The following is a 17533-nucleotide window of genomic DNA, read 5'->3' as shown; positions in this document are numbered from 1 at the left end:
TAAGGTAAGTTTTTCTTGTGAACTTCCTCCACAGAGAGTTTCATCTTTCAGGGAAACAAGGAGTTTTCTGTTTTCCTTAGAGTACCTTCTGTCCTGAAAAAGACTTAAGGAAGAATTGGTGAGGTGTGTGAGGGTGATGACTCTGCCCACTGTCTCTGTGGAATATCAGTGTGGAAATAACTGCACAAATAAACCAGCTTGGAATGAAAACCTCCATGGACCTTAATTCCTTAGACCCGTGTAGGGGTTTGTTCTCTGCTGCAAGAACAGGATGTTGGGGTTACTCCGTGTGCTTTGCCCTGATGCCCTTTCCTCTTGCAGCTAAGGAAGGGTTTGGTTCCCCAATCCGTTCATTAGGAGTTAGGAGCAGGAATTTTTCAGACACAGCCAAGGTGGGAGCTGAGTGAGATGAAGGGGCAGTGGGTTCCAGTGGCTGAGGGGCTGCAAAAGCATCAGCATGGAAATCTGCCCAGGAGGAGGTTCCAGCAGCTGTGCAGTGCAGAGAGCTGGAGAGGAGAGGGGATGGCAGTGGGAGGCAGCGATTCCTGTGGGAGTTCTGGCCTTTGAGTTGGCTTTTGGGGTGAGCAGAGGGTACAAGAGGGGATGTGAGCTCTGGCCAGAGCCCAGTCCCTTTGTGCTGTGCTCTGCAGAATCACATCAGACCATCAGAGCAGTCTTGAAATTGGATCCCAGTTTGCAGGTGAAATTTCTTTATATTAGATCACTTACTTTCAAAAGAAAATAGTATTAACTAAGTATATTAGACATCCATGGAGAATCAGGTTTGTAAATGAGTGCTAGGAAGGAGCAGTTTTCCTCTGGGCTGTTGTTTTACAGGGAAACACAGTAAGGGAGAGCAAGGTATAACAAGAAAATAAAAACAAGGCAAACTTTAGGCCAAGTAGTGAAAGGGAAAAAGGGATTTGGGAGGAGTGAGGGAGAGAATTGCCACTGGTTAGGAAGTTACTACTAAACCCAGAAAAACCTAAAATAATTCAGCCTGTTCAGATCTGTTTTTGACAGAATAACAACATAAAGAGGATTTTCTAGGGACAGAAATGATTAAGAACTCTTAAGATGAAGCTTGTTGTCTGTAAATGGAGATAATGGGAGCTGCTGGGAATTTAGCTGACTTTAGTAAACATAACATGACTTTGAATGTTATTTTAGGGGAGAGTAAAGAGCTGAATCCTTTTCTAAGCTAGTTTGGTTAAGATTAGACCAATTCAAGCAAATGTGTGGTAAAGGTTAAAGGGATTTTCCTCTAGAAATATAAAACAGAATTCCACATGCAGGGAGAGAGACTGGCAGTCTGTGCTCCACGTGATTGCTAGTTAAAATTGAGAAATAAGATGATGTGTAATCTAAACCAGAGGAGCTGGTTATCAAAAATCAGGAGCTGGTTATCAAAAATCAGGAGGTGGTTATCAAAAATCAGGAGGTGGATGTAGCATGGCAGTCTTAAACAGTTTGGATAAACAATGATTGCTGAACTGCAGTGGAATATCCAGAGGACAGGACTGTCAACTGAATTTGTTGTACCAAGCAGATCAAACAAACAGTAAATCTTGCAAGGATTTCATTTGAGATTTTTTAACTCTAATCTATGAGTAAAGCACAGACTTTGTGCTTTAAGGTGACATAGTCAATTCAGTATATTGTCCTTAATTCATGTTCCAAAAGACTTGGCTTGGTCTTTTGCACATCCAAGATGTCCTCACCCAAGCTGGCTCCCACGGCAGCCAATGGAAATAAACCAAAAATTACTTTTGGCAGTTTTGTATTGACAATAAGTTTAAGAAAGTACTGCTTTGTTTAGAGAAAAGAAACAGTTTCCTACTTCTTCCTCCAAACATGTTAGAAATTTAAAAGAATGGGTGTGGTTTGAAATGTGGCTTTGTCTTCACTCTGTTTCTTTTTAGAGAGGTGATGTGAAAAGCTGAAATCCGAGTTTGAGGGCAGGTTAGATGAGCAGAATTTTTAAGAGGTATCATCCTCTGAAGTCAAACCTTTCCAGCCTAGTGTGGGTCTGGTGTCCAGCACTGACTAAGCCGTGGTCAGAGATGGTCACTGCAGCCAACCTGAAGACATCCAAGATATCCTCACCCAAGTTGGCTCCCCCAGCAGCCTATGGAAATATACTAAAAATTGCTTTTGGCAGGTTTTTATTGACAATAAGTCTTTAAGAAGAGCAGAGTTTTCAGGATGTAGCATCTCTGACATCAAACCTTTCCAGCCTGGTGTTGGTCTGGTGTCCAGCGCTGACCTAAGCCGTGGTCAGAGATGGTCACTGCAGCCAACCTGAAGCTCGGGGTGGTGCCACGCGGTCCTGGCGTGGGTTTGGTCCTTTTGTGCTTCTATGTTTGCAACTGCCACGGTGCAAGAGAAACACCCAGGCTGGGATTCCCCTCCCCCATGACAGGGCACGGTATCAGAGTTGAGAAAAGAGGAAGGAAGCTCAGAGAGGCAGCAGATCTCACAGAGCCCTCGCCGCCGCCTGCTCGTCCCGCGGCCGGGGAGCTGCGGCGCTTCCGGGGCCTGCCTGGGTCCCCCTGAGCTCTGCACCCCCAGAGAGGGACCCTTGGGGTGCCCATCCCTGGCAGCCCCTGGGATTCACTGCCATGGCAAGGTGGCACAGGACAGAGAAGAGTGGCGTGGGTGAGTAGCTGAGGGAGCTGCCATTTGAGCGCTGTCTTGCGAGCAGGATGTGGGCAGGTGCTGTCTCTGCTGTGATGGGTTAGCACCGTCCCCTTGGCCAGCAGGGAGTAACTGGAAGGGTCAAATTTGTACAAAGTTCTGATCTGTCAAACAGAATGAAGGACACTAGAGTCAGCTTTCCACTCTGGCAGTAAAGCAGCTTTTCCCACCTTGGTGTGCTGGAAGCAGAGTAATTAATGTGCTGTATAATGAGCAGCGGCCAGAAGTTATGGGGAACAAATGTAGGGGAAGGGGAATCCTACAGCTGCTTCTGCAAAATTGTCACTTATGGTCAGTGCTACAGAAAAAATCTGGGTCTGAGTTGGTAAGTTGTACTATATGGAAGGAAAGTAATCTTAAAATGAATGATGTTAATTTGTATGAAGGATGGAATTGCTGTTTTTAAAAAGCCTTAAACAAGTAGGAATCAAAGCTAAAGCACTTGAAAGATACATGCTACTACTTAGTTATTAACCTTCTAAATGCTTCTAAAGGAAATTTTTTTATTTCAAGCAGGCCATCATTTTTTGTGATATGTAATAAAACCCAACTGGCTTCATGAAATAAAATGCAATGCCAAGAAATTAACAAGAAGAAAATAACGTGGTGTTCAATGTCCATGTCCAGCAGTAGCAGAACTGCAAAATGGAAGTAGCCTGTTCTGGTGGCAGTTTATATTACAAAATAAAAGGTGTCAATTTTCTGTTTCAATTTTGCAAGTAGTAGAAAGCATGTAATTTTTGCACTTGTAGTAGTCTCTGTGGTATTTGAAAGGTACAACAAACCTCACACAGTAAAAAACCACCTTGTGAAACAGAATCTTTCAAAAACTAATGGCAGTCCAGCAAGGTTTGTTTTCATGTCCAAAACAGTACAATTTACTCTAAAGTGGGTCACTGGGAAGAACTGCCACTGCAGCCCTGCTGCTATTTCCTTTCCCCTCTGTAGCTCCCCTGCTGCTCTCACTGTGAGCAGAGTTGGGTGGAAGAGAATCTGGGTACCTGCAGCGTGGGGAGAGTGCTGCCCCTTGCTGGCCCCAAGTCCATGGGCTAAAGAAAGGTTTTCCATTAAACACCTTCTAACACTCCTTATATCTGTATATAAACATCACAGTTGTTGTGGTGTCTGTGGTTTGGTGTGTCACAAATCAAAATAAACAACAATCAGATGGACTTTCCAACAGTATTGGAATAGGAATGTAATTGGGCATATGTGTGGCTTATGGTAGGTTTTCTTCAGTTAGAGCATTTTGTCTCTGGTTTTGCAAAATTGCTTGAATTTAATAGGTGAGTGCAAATTCAACAACCTTTAGATTATACCCAGAAGTTCCTTTTCTTAGCCAAACTGCTGGCTCACAGTTTATTTTGCTCTATCTTGGAAAGCAAATGTATTTCATTATATATGCTTGTGAGAAAAAAGGGGAGACTCTTGCACTCAGAATAATTAAAACAATCAAACTAACCCAAACAAGCATGTACCACCATCACCAGCTCTCCTGTCCAAGAACTTAAATAAATTTATGTTCTTAGAAGTTGTCAGGAAAATAGTCTGGTTGCCGAATTTCAAGTAAATGAAAGTCATGGAATGGTGAGTCCCTGAACAAGGACTATTCAAAACTGTGGACACAAATGAAGAGGGTTTTAAGTTTACAGTCTGTAAGCATGCCTCCTGTGTCTGAGGGAAATAAGAAAAATGGGCAGGCAAACTGAGTCTTCTGAGTCATAAATTCTGTGAAAGTTGATGAGCTTTTGCAATAATTCACACCGGAAGCTTTTTGAACATACAGGGTGATTTTGTCTTCTGTGTTTTTGAAAATCTTTAGGTTTAAAGTCTCTGATTACAAACCTCACATTGAATTTTCAAGTCTCTTTTTAGAAGCGTGCCTGATCAGTTTCTGCTGATGAGCAGAGTTTCAGTTTGAGAATATTGGGCCCATCACGCTCTGGATGAGCAGAGCACCCTGCAGGGTGGGTCTGGAAGATCTCACCGTCCCTTGGGCATGGTAAATTGCAGTCTGCTGTGCCCACTTTCCTGCTTTACTTAACTAAAAATTGGGTAGTCCAGGTAGCAGGTACTCAGGTTTGTACTAGGAAAATACAATCCTGATTCTACACATGAAACCTGCTCTTAGTCATGCAGCATTCCCAGCATAAATTTGTGTTATTCCTATGGAGAGGACAGGATGGAATAGTCATGGTGGCTTTGGGTGGCAGTTTCCTGATGGAAAGTCTTTGCCATCTGCTCAGACTTAGAGCAAAGTTACAAACTGGTGAAATGTTGGCCTTCTAAACTCAAGAATCAGATTTACTCCTGTTCTGCTGAATCTGAAAATGAAGGTTTGTCCTTTCGAAGCAAAATTATGGGAGGAGTGGGTGGCTTCTTTGAAGGTGTAGAAAAGCACATGTTCAGCCTGAGTGCACAGGGCTGAGACTGGCTTGTCTGATTTCATCTGCTGAAATCCTCTGAAATTATTCTACATCTCTGAAATCTGAATAGATCTAGGTTTAAGGGAGCTGAGCTTTGTTCAGGGCAGGTTTCCTCCATGAAATGCACCCTCTGAATGCCAGAAACTGTTCCAGTTCCTCAGGAAGCAGCAAAAGGTGGGGAAATAATATTTTTATCCATGGTCCCTCATGAAAAGGGAAAATCACAGCTAAATACCCTGTTCTTCATGAAGAGTTCTGAAAAAAATGGCTGTACTACAACTTTATCTGAAAAGGTAAAGAGTCAGAGACAATATCTTTAGATGACTAGTTTGGGATGTTAGAGATTCCTGGTTCTTGTAATCCATCCTGGTTTTATCATGTTTAAGAAGGAAATAAATATCTCAGATCAGCTAAAACCTCCAACAGGCCCCAGGGGTGAGCAAGGAAGGAAATCTGCATTCAGTTGTTTTCTCTCATTATCTGAGAACTGCTGAGTTACCCTTTGAGCATGATTTGCAATAAATTAATCAGCTTCTGACCCCCCCCAGAAGTTTTGGACAAGTTTCTGACCTGTCTTAGAGCTGTGGCCATGTTCTGGACATCCAGGCACACTTGTTCTGTGAGGTTTTAGGAGAACATCCTTAACTTGGAATACTGGAACACATTTTTTCCAGGTTTCTTTCCAGAAGTCAAGAAATCCTGTTAGAACGGTATAATATTTTCACCTGGGGTTTATCTGTCTCCTTGCTGAATAATTTCACCCTGTTCTCATGGGAAGAAAATGGTAACAGAGCACTAAGAACTAATCTTTTATGGATACTTGGCTACTCATAAAAGTGGAGCTGCATACTTAAGAAATAAAACAGGGTGCTTGCTGAGCCTATTAATTGGCAATTGTTTGAATGTGCAGAACACATCATGAGTTATTGCATCAGAATCATACCAAATTGTCCTTCTGTTGTGTTAAAGTGAATTTAGGAGCTGGTTCTGCAACACCTTAGAATCTATTTTTTTTTGTTGTTTTCAAATTCTGTATAAGAGTGGAAAAGTAGCCAAGGAAAACAACTTGTAACGTGGCTTGTGACAGAAAGGTGAGTCTCAAAATGAAACAGTGTAATGCTTGTATTTTTTATTAAGATGGGACAGGGAGTGCACGTGATAATAAATGGCTTCAGTGTTGCAGGTTGTGGGATTTTCCTCCTTTTCCATTCCCATCTCACAGCAGTTTATAGGTTAACCATGTGAATAGCAAGAGTATGGGGCTTTAACAGTGGAGAAATGTAGCTGATTAAGGGGTTCTGTCACCTGGGGTTTTGTGACTCTTCTGAAGTGTTTTGGGTGTGAAAATTCCCTAACAAGGTCCGTAGTATGAGGGGTTTTGTTTTGGTTTTTTTCTGCTGGCCATTTTCTAATTAGAGGAGGACATGTAATTTAAATTAGGGCAGGGTAACTGTTTTCTGTCTGCACAGCCATGTGTGCAGGAGTGCACTCACACATTTATCTGCTGAGGAGAATGAGTATCAGACCCAGCAGCTCTCGCTGCAGTAGGTGGGAAGGAGTTCAGTGGAAACAGAGGATTTCCCTCAGTTTTGGGAACTGATGGACACTGGTAGATGTCTTTGCCCAAGCTCAGGTGTGAGAGGCTGACACAAAACCCCCAGAAGCTGCTGAGGGTGTTTGCAGCACGTTGTGTTTGGCTTGGCAGGAAAGGATCCTCATGGACACTTCTCATGGACACGATGGGAACTGCTCCCACCCCTGAGGGACAGCTCAGAGCCACCTGGGCTGGAACAGGCTCAGTTTGGAGGGCTGCCTCTGTCAGCACTCTGAGCTGGCATTTCTCCTGCTCTCTGAGGAATATTGGTGTGGTGGTGTGCTGGCCTTCAGCTCTGCTTCTGGGATGTTTGATTGTTTGTTTGTTTGCTGAGCTGTGTGTGTGCCACCAAATCCCCACAGAGGCGATGGTGAGCTCTGGAGATGGTTTTCCTTCTTTGCTCATGCAGGGGAAAATCTTCCAGCTGTGTTGTCAGTGAGCTGTAAAGTCCCTGTTTAGGAACCCTGCTGTGAAATTGGAGTTTCTGGGCATTCTCTGCCATCCTGGGGGTTCCTGCAGCACCTGTGTGCAGATCCACTGCTGCTGGGGACATGTCAGCCTGGGGCTGGGGAGGGCAGCTGCCACCCAAATCTCTCCCTCTAATCTTATTGCCATGACTTCAGCAGCTCCTGAGGTCATTGTTGGTAGGATTTGGGGTGAATGCTGGGTCACTTCTGTGCCTGGAGGATGCTGACTCGTTTTGTATTTATGGTTGGGATGCAGGATGCCAGGGAAAGGAGTAGTAAGAGAGGTCTTCAGAGTGATTTGGAAGGTTTTTATTTCTACTCACTGAAGAGTTTATTTTTTAAAAAGCCAACAACCCATTGTGAGTATCTCACCAAAAACCCTTGAATTTTCATATACCGTTTTGGAAGAGAACAATGAGTTAAATGTTTTTGTACACACAACAGCCCTGAGGATCTTGTGAAGAGAGGGGAGGAAAGGGAACCCTGCTTTTGGCTGGTGAGCTCTAAGGGGACACTCACAAATAGTTTGTAAGGGAAATGACATCACTTACACCTGACAGAAAGCATAATAACTGGGTAGAATAGTCAAACTTTTATTCCCAGTTAATAACTAAAAGAAAAGCAGGTGTGATGATCCAGCTGTTTGGTGCTGTAGATAAGACCTACGGATGCAGTTGCTGGTGTTATTTGCTACATTTTTTGCAAGGTAGTTTGGGAGGTGGTTTGGTACAAAGGTCTATAGCCCAAAACTTTGTACAGGGATTTTTTAAACTCATCCTACCAAACTATCCAAGTTCTACAGTAAGATATCTCTGAAGTTTCCACTTACTCATTTAGAAATCTCTAAGCTGATGCAGCCACTTCCTTTGCCAGCTTGTTACTGCACCTTTCAATACATTCAGGGCTATTAATGAAGTTTTAAGAGAGCAAAACTGAAATGCAGTATAAATAAATGACTCAGTCATTTGCATCTATATTTTGAGACAGCTACAACTAAGTAGAGCAGTGCATATTTTGAAATCTTAAGTATTTATTTGTCAACAGCAATCTTGATCTCCATGGCCTTTTCAGGAAGATAGGATAAGAGCATGGGAATGTCCCCACATCCCCCCACCTCCCAAACACTCCAGGGAAATGTATCTTGAAATGTCCTCACAACTTTGCAGGGTTGTTTGCCACCCTCCACTTCTGGAAAAAAGACCAGTCAGAATAGAATTACACATGTACTCTACCACATAAACTCAATTTTGTGTTGGGCTAAGGCAGTTCTGAGAAAGTGTTTTCAACATTCTTTTGAATAAATGGCTGAATCTGAGCAGCAGAGTCTCACTTCAAAGTTATATTTCTTTTATTTCTCCCCATATGTTGAATGATGCAAGCCTTGCTCTCCTCTCTCAGGAGAAGGAGCTGCTGAGAACTTCTTTATGTCAAAAAAACTCAAGAATTTATTCTTAGCTCAGTAAGTCTCCTCATTCTGAAATTCCTTCTAATTTCTGTTCCAGAAAGATAACAAATAAAATGATGGCAAAAGAAACAAGACACATAATTTATGGAATACTTGTAAAGTGAAGAGGATGAATCTATTTAGCTCTGCACTCCCACTTCAGGCATTTTCCTGGAAGGCAATTTATTTTGAGACTTTAATAATTTAAGTAAAATAAGTCAAATGTTTAAATAAAATGTATCATTATACATGTTAGACTAGCAAAGATGAATATCCTGCTTTAAAAACCTGGAGAGGGGAGAAAAAGGAATGCAGGGGGATGCTGAAGGTAAACCCTGCTTTATAGATCAGCTTTCCCTCAGCCAAAATCCTTCAGGTTTGGCTGCTGGCTGGGGCACTGCTGGGCTCTGCTGCCCAACACCTTTCCTGCACACCTGGGCTCACCCTCAGCACCTGCTCCCACCTGCACACCTGAACTGGGCTTTCAGCTCTTTGTATTTTAGTCTCTTTTCCTCTGTGACTGCAGCTTCAATCATCTCTCCTGCTGTAATGATCTTGTAGAATTTTTTTACCAAGCCTGTGAAGAAAAAAGCTTACAGAGGCATGGTTACCATAGGAGCCCACATCCTGTAGCTCTGGAACATGACTGGTGAAGAGCTCATTTTTTGAGTTCTCTCTGAAATGCTGGTGTCTCTCAACCACATATAGATAAGTTTCTGATTAGAACACTTTCAAAATCCACTTCTCCTGTGTTCCATTCAGAGTCATACAGAGAATACAGAAAATTATGAACCTTGGTTCTGTTTCCTTATGAAGCACAGTTTCATGATAAATTAAAGCATCTAAACCCAGGAAAGAATTCAGTAAATTCAGTTTTCACAGGCATCTCTGTGACCTTTCATTCCAGCGTAGCAATAAATTTCTATAAACTGTGTGCTTAAATCCTTGGGCCAGTAGATAAACAATTCCCCAGCATTGTGCCTGTGTATTTATCAAAGCCCTGCATCTAAACAGGGCTCCTAAATCCTGTGCAGAGCAGTGCTGATCAATTGTTGGTGTCCCCGTGCTTGCTGAATTTTCTGGGGGGTTCTTTTGTTTGGATTTTTGCTTTCAGCACTGGCCCCTTTCCCCACCTTTTTGTTCTCTTGAGGAAAGAGATTATTTAATGCTGACAAATGGAGCTTCTTGATTGAATTATAGCTCTGTTTGGCTAGCCTGGTGTATTGATCCCAGTATCCAAACCTTAATAACCACGTGTGGATCTCAGTTTCACTGTGCTCTGTGGCTGTATTGAAAAATGTTGTTTTCATCTTTAATTTTCCAGCTATATACAATTTCAAAGGCACAGGGGTACCACAGCTATCTCTACAGATTGGTGATGTGGTGCATATCCTGGAGTCCTGTGAAGGTAAGTCACATTTTCCATTTCTTTGTGAATAACAAATCCTTTCACCTCACAACACTTCCCTGTATTACATCAGTAGCTTTCTAATGCCCTTATTTTTTGCGGTGTGGTGAATTTTGAGGAAGAACCTAACCTTTTCTGAAGAGCCAAAATTAGACATATTACAGCAGATGTGGTTTTTAGGGATGCCTTTACCAAATGAGGAAGTCATCAAGGTGAATGTAGAGTTTGTGAAGTTTCTGCCAGCTTGGGATACACCTCAGAGAAGTCACATTAAATTTGAGTTAAGATATAAAGGAGTACACTTTTAGCCTCTAAACTAAATATTTGTTGCTAGGAGATATTGAGCACCCTCATCATCCTGTTGTATAACGAGGAAAAGAAATTTCTCAGTTAAAGAAATCTGAGTGTCAGCACGATAGAAACAGTTCTGAAAGCCATCCAAAATCTTGAACATGTTGAGCAGCAGAAGTCCATGATGGACAAGCACAAGTTGTGCATGATGGACAGTCAGGACCTTCCAACCCCACTGGTTTTCTGTAGGTCTGACAGAGCTGCTGAGATCCCTGTTGTATAAAACAAGGAGAGTGGAGTTACTGTAACTAACTCAGCAGTTAGGTATCTGCAAATGGCACTGCAAGAGCAATTTATTTTCTATTTGACCACATCAGGAGTTTTTAAAAAAATTACAAATTGCTTAAAGCTTTGAAAAATATATTGTAAAATTGTCTTCTTCAGCCTACTTCTGTTGATAGAATGTGTGTCTTACTGCCTGCAGTTGTGTTTGAGAGAGGCCAGTGGCTGCATGGCACAGTGGCAGAGGCAGCTCAGTGCTGAGACACCTGGTGTGGTGTGGGCACGGGGCTGCAAAGGCTTTGAGACTGTTTGAACCCAGCCTGTTCCACCACACTGAGCTCTAGGTTGTTTTGTCAGGAAGCAACAAAGGATTTGAGGGAGAAGCACCTGAAAAACCATGTTTACAAAGTACTGGAGCACAAAAACATGATTGTTTCTCTTCTGTTTGGAAGATTAATTCAAATTCTTTAAGCATCAGTGAAAACCTTGGTGTCACTCAGATGTCATCAGGGTCACACTGATTCGTGTCCTCTCCTAAAACAAAAGTAATTCTTCAAGCCTCCATTCTAAATATTTTGGCCGAGAACAAAACACACACACAAACCAGGAACCTCCTCATCCCAGTGTTGTCTGTTAATTGCAAAAATAGCATTTCAGGCTTCAGATTCCTGGGGTCCCTTTGTTGTCAGCCCAGCCTAGTGAGTGGACTGTTGATCTTATGGGGTTATTTTTTTATCTAAAAGTATTTTCTGAATCCCCTGCCCTTGATATGCTCTTTCCTTGCTTTATGAAATATGTTTGTCAGTGGGAATCCTTCTCATTATGGGAGTGAAGTTCATTTTTTATCAGATATCTTCAAAATATGCTGCCTGCTGCAGCTGGAGAGTAACCAGCGGTGACAGGATTCTTCCTGTGCTCCTTTCATGTCCTGTTTAGTTGGTTTTGCACAAACAAAATTTATGCACAGAACACATATGTGCTGTCACAGCAAATGGGATGAAACCGATTTTACACTCTGGGTTGTAATTTGAGTCTATTTGCAAATAATTCATTTTTAGCAGTAAGATGGAATTTTATTGTTGATAAAACACTGAGGGAAAATAATCCCACTGCAGAACAACCTCAAAAAATCTGTCCTGAGTCTTTCTTTGAGGTCAGCAATCACCCTGTGACTTTAAGCATTGCCTTTCTGACTGTGCTGTTTGGCATTTGGGATTTATTTTTATTATTTTATGCTTTGCTTGTGTGACTACAACACCTGTGAGAGAAAGGGTGATAGCAAAGAGATCTTATCTGCTCATGAAATTACAATATAGAAAATGTGTGGTTGTGGTCACAAATTCTTTCTGTGGATGAAAAATGTAGCATTCAACACAGTTAAACTTTGTAGCTGTGCAGGTGATTTTTCAGGATGGGGCCTGTGCACAGTGGGTGTGGCCCCTGACCTTATTTAGCAAGGCTGGACTCTGCTTTTTGTGTTTTTTGTCATTTATTGAGATTGAACTGTGGAATAGATGGAAGAAAGCCTGAATGAATTTTTAACTTGCCACTGCTGCAGTTCTGCACTCCTGCCCTTCAGAAGGGTTTTCTAGTTACCAAAGCAGCATGAGCCCAATAATGGCCCTGAGCTTTCTTGACATCCCAATTTGAATTTACACCAAGAACCTGCTTATTATGGTTGTGTCCAGAAGCCATAGTTTCTCATGGCACAAAAATTACTTAACCTGATCACATTGAAGGAAACTGGATCTGTAACAACCATGTGCTGCACTGGTTAATACTGGGCCTGGAACAGTAAGAGCTTCATGGGCTCCCCAGGACCATGGGGGTCATGGCTAATATCGATATTTAAAGGTGTGCACATATCACTTTGCAAAACAAATATCTTATTCTACCTTTTTAATGTGAGCATGGGGTGTTAAATTCTGTGTACAATTATCTGTACTTACTGTGCAAGGCTTGAAAGCAGACAATACAATCATATTTGATATTATGCAAGTCATGTTCAATATAATCCCTGCTACTCACTTGAAGCTCTGTGTATGCTTGAAGTAGCTATTGATTTTAACAAATACCATGCTAAGTGTTTTTTATGTGAAATAAACCCCATTACTTTATTGTGGGCTTTGTAATGCATGGCTTTTTTTGTCATACCAAGTGATTTTTCTTCCTTTTAGATTGGTACAGAGGTTACCTAGTGAGGTACAAAGGAGCAGAGGTAAGATCACATTGTCCTTTCCTATGAGACTCTTCTGAAGGCGGCAGCCCATGAAGTGGGTTTTTGAAATTTCTGCCTGGATAGTCCTGATCTCTCTGTTCTGATCTCTTAAGTCAGCTCTTTCCACTCATTCCTTTCAAGATGAGTAAAATGATCAGCATTCATCCTGGACAATGTTGGTAAATAGAAGTGAGGGCTGGGAAAAGCAGATCAATGAAGAAGAAATGACTGGTGCCTTCAGGTTAACAACTGTTGAAGCCACCATTTCAATTGAATTTTGACTCAATTTGCTGCTAGGTGGGCTTGTTTCTGTGTTTTTTCCAAGGATTCTTTAGGTTACAAACAGTATAAACAACTTGTATGAGGCTTAAGTTCTTAAATATCTCTTATGTACAAAAATCATAATAATTTCTTTTAAAGTCAGCACTCTCAGACCTGAAAATGGAAAGTCACAGAGGAAAAGTTTTTACCTTGGTCATGATGACTCCAGGGTCAAGTAGCAAGAAAATTACTTCTAGTTTCAACTGTGCTTTTCTAGAAGAAAAACATTTTTGTTTGTAACTTCTTCTTGATATAAGATTTTCTAGGGACCAGCAATGCAAATGTATTAAAACACTACACCTGTGTTTTAATCACTTTGACATTTCTTTTGACTGAAAATGTTATAACCATTTATTCTACATAGCATTTCTATTTTTATAGATTAAAATTTAGCCTAAAAATAAAAAGGGAAAATATTTATCAGCACTAACCACTTCTTTTTAACTAATTCTTAATTAGTTCCTAATATTGCTAAAGGGCTTCAATATCATCATGCACAACATGATTTAAGAAGTATTAGTAATTTCATGTACTAAAATATCACTAAAATTACCATTGCTGGGCCCCTCTTCTTTTACTTTACTTCTTCTTGGACTTTATTTTAACTTTAATCTTCATGAAAAGAAGTGGAAGTGATAAGACACAATTGTGTTTTGATTGAGATTAGTGCTTAAAAGAAAATGATTATAAAAGCTGCAATCTGATTCAAAGAAAGGCTTTGTAAAGTAGCACATATGGTATTGAATATTGTTATATTATTATAAAATAATTAATAGTTATTATTATTATTGTTATTGTTTTAACTCATATTGAAGTACCATATGTGAGTTATTGAATAGAGAATCCAGGAAGGATCTCATGAATTACCCAGGTGAGATTTGCCAGTTCAGGGGAGGATTCTCATGGACAGAGGGACTGTCAAACTTTCCTTTAGGATGACTTGAGACATTTCAGCTTTTGTAGAGCAAGGACATTCACATTAGAACTTCTGGTCTGGTGGCCATTTGTTTTCTACAGAGGTCAGTTAAAATAGATGTGAGATGATGCACAGACACAATGTTTCTTTACTGAATTTAAATTGTATTTAATTAAATTGTATTTAATTGAGCTGTTTTCTGGATTGCAAAATGGTGTTACTTAGGAAGAAAGATGCCTATGCCCTCTACATTTGAAGAGAAATCAAAAACTTCAATTATTTGTCTGTCAAGTAGAAATCATCCATCTGAGCAGAAAACTAAATAACCAGGAGTTAGTTTGGGTATTACAGTTTGTCATTACAGTTTATGTTCACAGCCATGGTTGTTACCTAAATGTTTTTGGAGAATAATTGTGAATTTATAATTTTTTTCTCCTTCATCAGGGAATATTTCCCAAATCTTTCATCCACATAAAGGAAGCTGCTGCTGAAAAGAAAAGGTATTGAATTTATCTGTTTTATCACGTTATTGAGCTTGTCTGCTAAAGAATGAGTTTTAAGGCATTTCTGTACTTCACCCACAGTGAGTATAACATACACCCTTGAAACCAGACACTCTTTTGAGCTTTCCTTCTCTTTCCTAGACATACAGAAAATGTCATACCTGCTGAGATTCCCCTAGTCCAAGAAGTTACCACGACTCTCTGGGAATGGGGAAGCATCTGGAAGCAGCTCTATGTGGTAGGACATTTTACATTCTGTTTGTTACCTCCTAGTCCTATTTATGCACACTGGGGCCTTTTTCAAATTAATGTCTCTTCCTCCATTCAGGGCAGGGTCTGGGCAGATTTAAGAAATTGCTTTCTCACCACTAAGATTTTTTTCAGTGGTTTTAAATGCCTAGTGACTTTAAATCCAGTCCAGCCATCAGCCTTGAACTGGACCAGCCTTGAACTGGACCATCCCAACCTGGATGGTTCTGTGGTTCTGTAAAGGGAAAGCTGACATTGCTGGGGACTGGTGTAACTTCATGCCTATTTGTATCCTGTGCATGATCAATTCTTCATAATTTTGATGTGTAGCATTGAAAAGTTTACAGATAGGAGAATAAAAGATAACTGGGATGCATTTGAAAAAGATTCATGGTGCTCATGGACTGCTAGAACAGAAGTTGTTCAAGGGATACTGGGTGCAAGTAGCCATTAACAATTGGCAATTTTAAGAATTGTGCTGAGTGTTCCAGGATCCCAGCCACTGGATTTTTCTTTATCTCTGTTGCGGCAAAGGGATCTTGAATGTGCTGTAGTTTTCTGAAACATGCCACTTTTAGTCTTCTTGATTAAGCCAGCAATGAAAACCCTACTTTATTTTCAGTGAATGACACTAGAACTGCTTTAGTCACTTCTGTGCATTTCTCATTTATCTCTTAAATGCATTAATACCACACTCAAATGTTGTTGTTTCCATCAGAAGTTAATAGTTTTTGTAATGTTTTTGCTTGATGAGAATTTGTTCAAGAGTTTTAAAACAATGCAATTAATACAATAAACAACACAATACAACACAAATAACATAATTCCCTATCCTGATACAAAATGTCATGTTATTTCTTTATGATCATGTGGGATATTCTGTCCTTAAAAATTTGTGAGATGCCTACTTCTTGTTCCTGCTATCATTTAGCAGTAAATATGACGTGTAGCCTTTAGTTGTCAAGCCCAGTGTTTCACTTCAGCTTGAAGCCTGAACCTCCCTGATGGTTTTTTCTCTCTAAGGCAAACAAGAAAGCCAGGTTCCAGCAGGTGCAGTCCATGATGTGTGACTTGATGGAGTGGCGGTCACAGCTTCTGTCTGGGACTTTGCCAAAAGATGAGCTCAAAGAACTCAAGCAGAAAGTCACATCCAAAATTGACTATGGTAACAAGTAAGTGGCCTACACTGCTTCTGGAAAGCATGATTTAGTTTAAAGCACAGCACCAAAGAGATGATGATGGAATTTTCATGTTTACATGTAGGAATTCAAAAGTGTGGGTCATATAGAATCTTCCTTTTCAGGCTTCTCCCTGTAACTCCTTTGCTGATAGTGAGTACCATGATGAGGCTCTTCATAGCAAAATGCTTTTTCAAAATATTGATTTGTTTCTTCATTATAAATACATGAGCCTGTGAATTGAGAAGATTTGAGGTTAGATAAATCAGCCTCTATGTACATATATCACCAGCATACTTGGGGTCCAAACCTTGTCCATCTGTCACAAACATGGCCTATGACCAGTAAGTGACCCTCAAAAGTGATGCTGGCAAGCTGCACTAAGCGTGCAAAGAAACACATCCACACCCAATTCACTAGGGAATTTCCAAGCAGAACTCTGGTAATAGAAGTGAAACTACCAGGGACAGAATAGTTATTTGACCAAGTGTCTTGTCTGCTCCTCACAAATAAAAAGTCACTGCAACACAACATGCTTTTTAGCAAAAATTGTGGGGATTGTGTGAGGTTAATGGTGTCCCACCATCTGATGAGGTGTGGGGAGAGAGAGCTTGGTAAGAAAATCTTCACAGTACTGTTTTTACAGGCATTAGAATCTGCTTACAAACTGTGATTTGCTGTCTTAAGTGACTGTGGTTGTTGTGGCCTGAAGGCCTCTGTGCAGCTGAAAGTCTACAATTACCTGTGGCTGCACATAAAAATGACCACAAGGTGTTACAAAACTCTGTACTTGTTCAATGTCACCTGCATGCAAATTTGTAATAAATTGTACTCATACAGAGCGCACTCTGAAATACACATATCCTACTGCACTGTGTGGAGCTGGCTGCTCAGATCCAGAATCCACTTTGAAGTTCTCCAATCAAAGAAGCCCAGCTGGGATTAAGACAACATTAAAATTCATTTGCTTTCAGATTTCTGTTTTGTCGCTCTTGCATTCTTTCTGTATTATGAGACAGTAAAGTGCTTTCTTTGGAAGAGTAAGGGTGAAGGGGATGTTTAATATTATTTGGATTGCAAGCTGGAAAGGGTTTGTAAGCTCCTGAAAGGGTGGGGTTGAGTTGTGTGGTGTGAAGGAATCTTGCCAAATTGTGGAGAAGGAATAAAGGGGAAATGACAGTGGGGCTGAGGGGGTTGTTGTGGGACAGGGAAAAAGAATGACAGGAAAAAAGGCACAATTAGTGCAAAAGCAGGGGAGAAGAGAACAGAGTTAGGTTTTGGGACAGAAAGGGTGAGGGAGCAACATAAAAGAAGGTAACAGGAAGACTCTGAACATCTTGATTACAAACATTGGGTGTTAAAAGCTGAAAGCTGTGAAGAGTGCTAGAAGTCATTGAACAGGGTGGATCTATTGTATGTGAGAGCCATTTCAATGCTTTGGTCCTATTTCTAAACATTCCTAAATATTGGCCAGCAGCTTAAAAAATCACGGGGTATTGTTAAATTTTTCTTCATTAAATACTGTTGCATGTATTTAAA

At 40.8% G+C, this 17533-nt stretch overlaps 1 protein-coding gene across 1 annotated transcript in view; it reads left to right on the top strand.

Annotated features, from left to right (window-relative positions):
• Positions 1-2621: 2621 nt before the first annotated feature.
• Positions 2622-17533, top strand: part of DOCK2 (dedicator of cytokinesis 2) — a gene marked incomplete at its 5' end in the record, with an annotated part of 159676 nt that continues 144764 nt past the window's right edge. Inside the window, 6 exons of the mRNA XM_084215734.1 lie at positions 2622-2658; positions 9953-10036; positions 12787-12827; positions 14509-14564; positions 14709-14805; positions 15840-15988. Of these exons, the coding sequence (XP_084071860.1) occupies positions 2622-2658; positions 9953-10036; positions 12787-12827; positions 14509-14564; positions 14709-14805; positions 15840-15988 (464 nt within the window). The remainder of the gene's footprint in view (positions 2659-9952; positions 10037-12786; positions 12828-14508; positions 14565-14708; positions 14806-15839; positions 15989-17533) is intronic.

Source organism: Fringilla coelebs (genome assembly GCF_963513975.1).
Source record: "Fringilla coelebs genome assembly, chromosome: 15".
Classification (NCBI taxonomy): Eukaryota; Metazoa; Chordata; class Aves; order Passeriformes; family Fringillidae; genus Fringilla; species Fringilla coelebs.
Note: the sequence above shows the minus strand (reverse complement) of the source record. Positions and strands in the feature narration are given on the sequence as shown.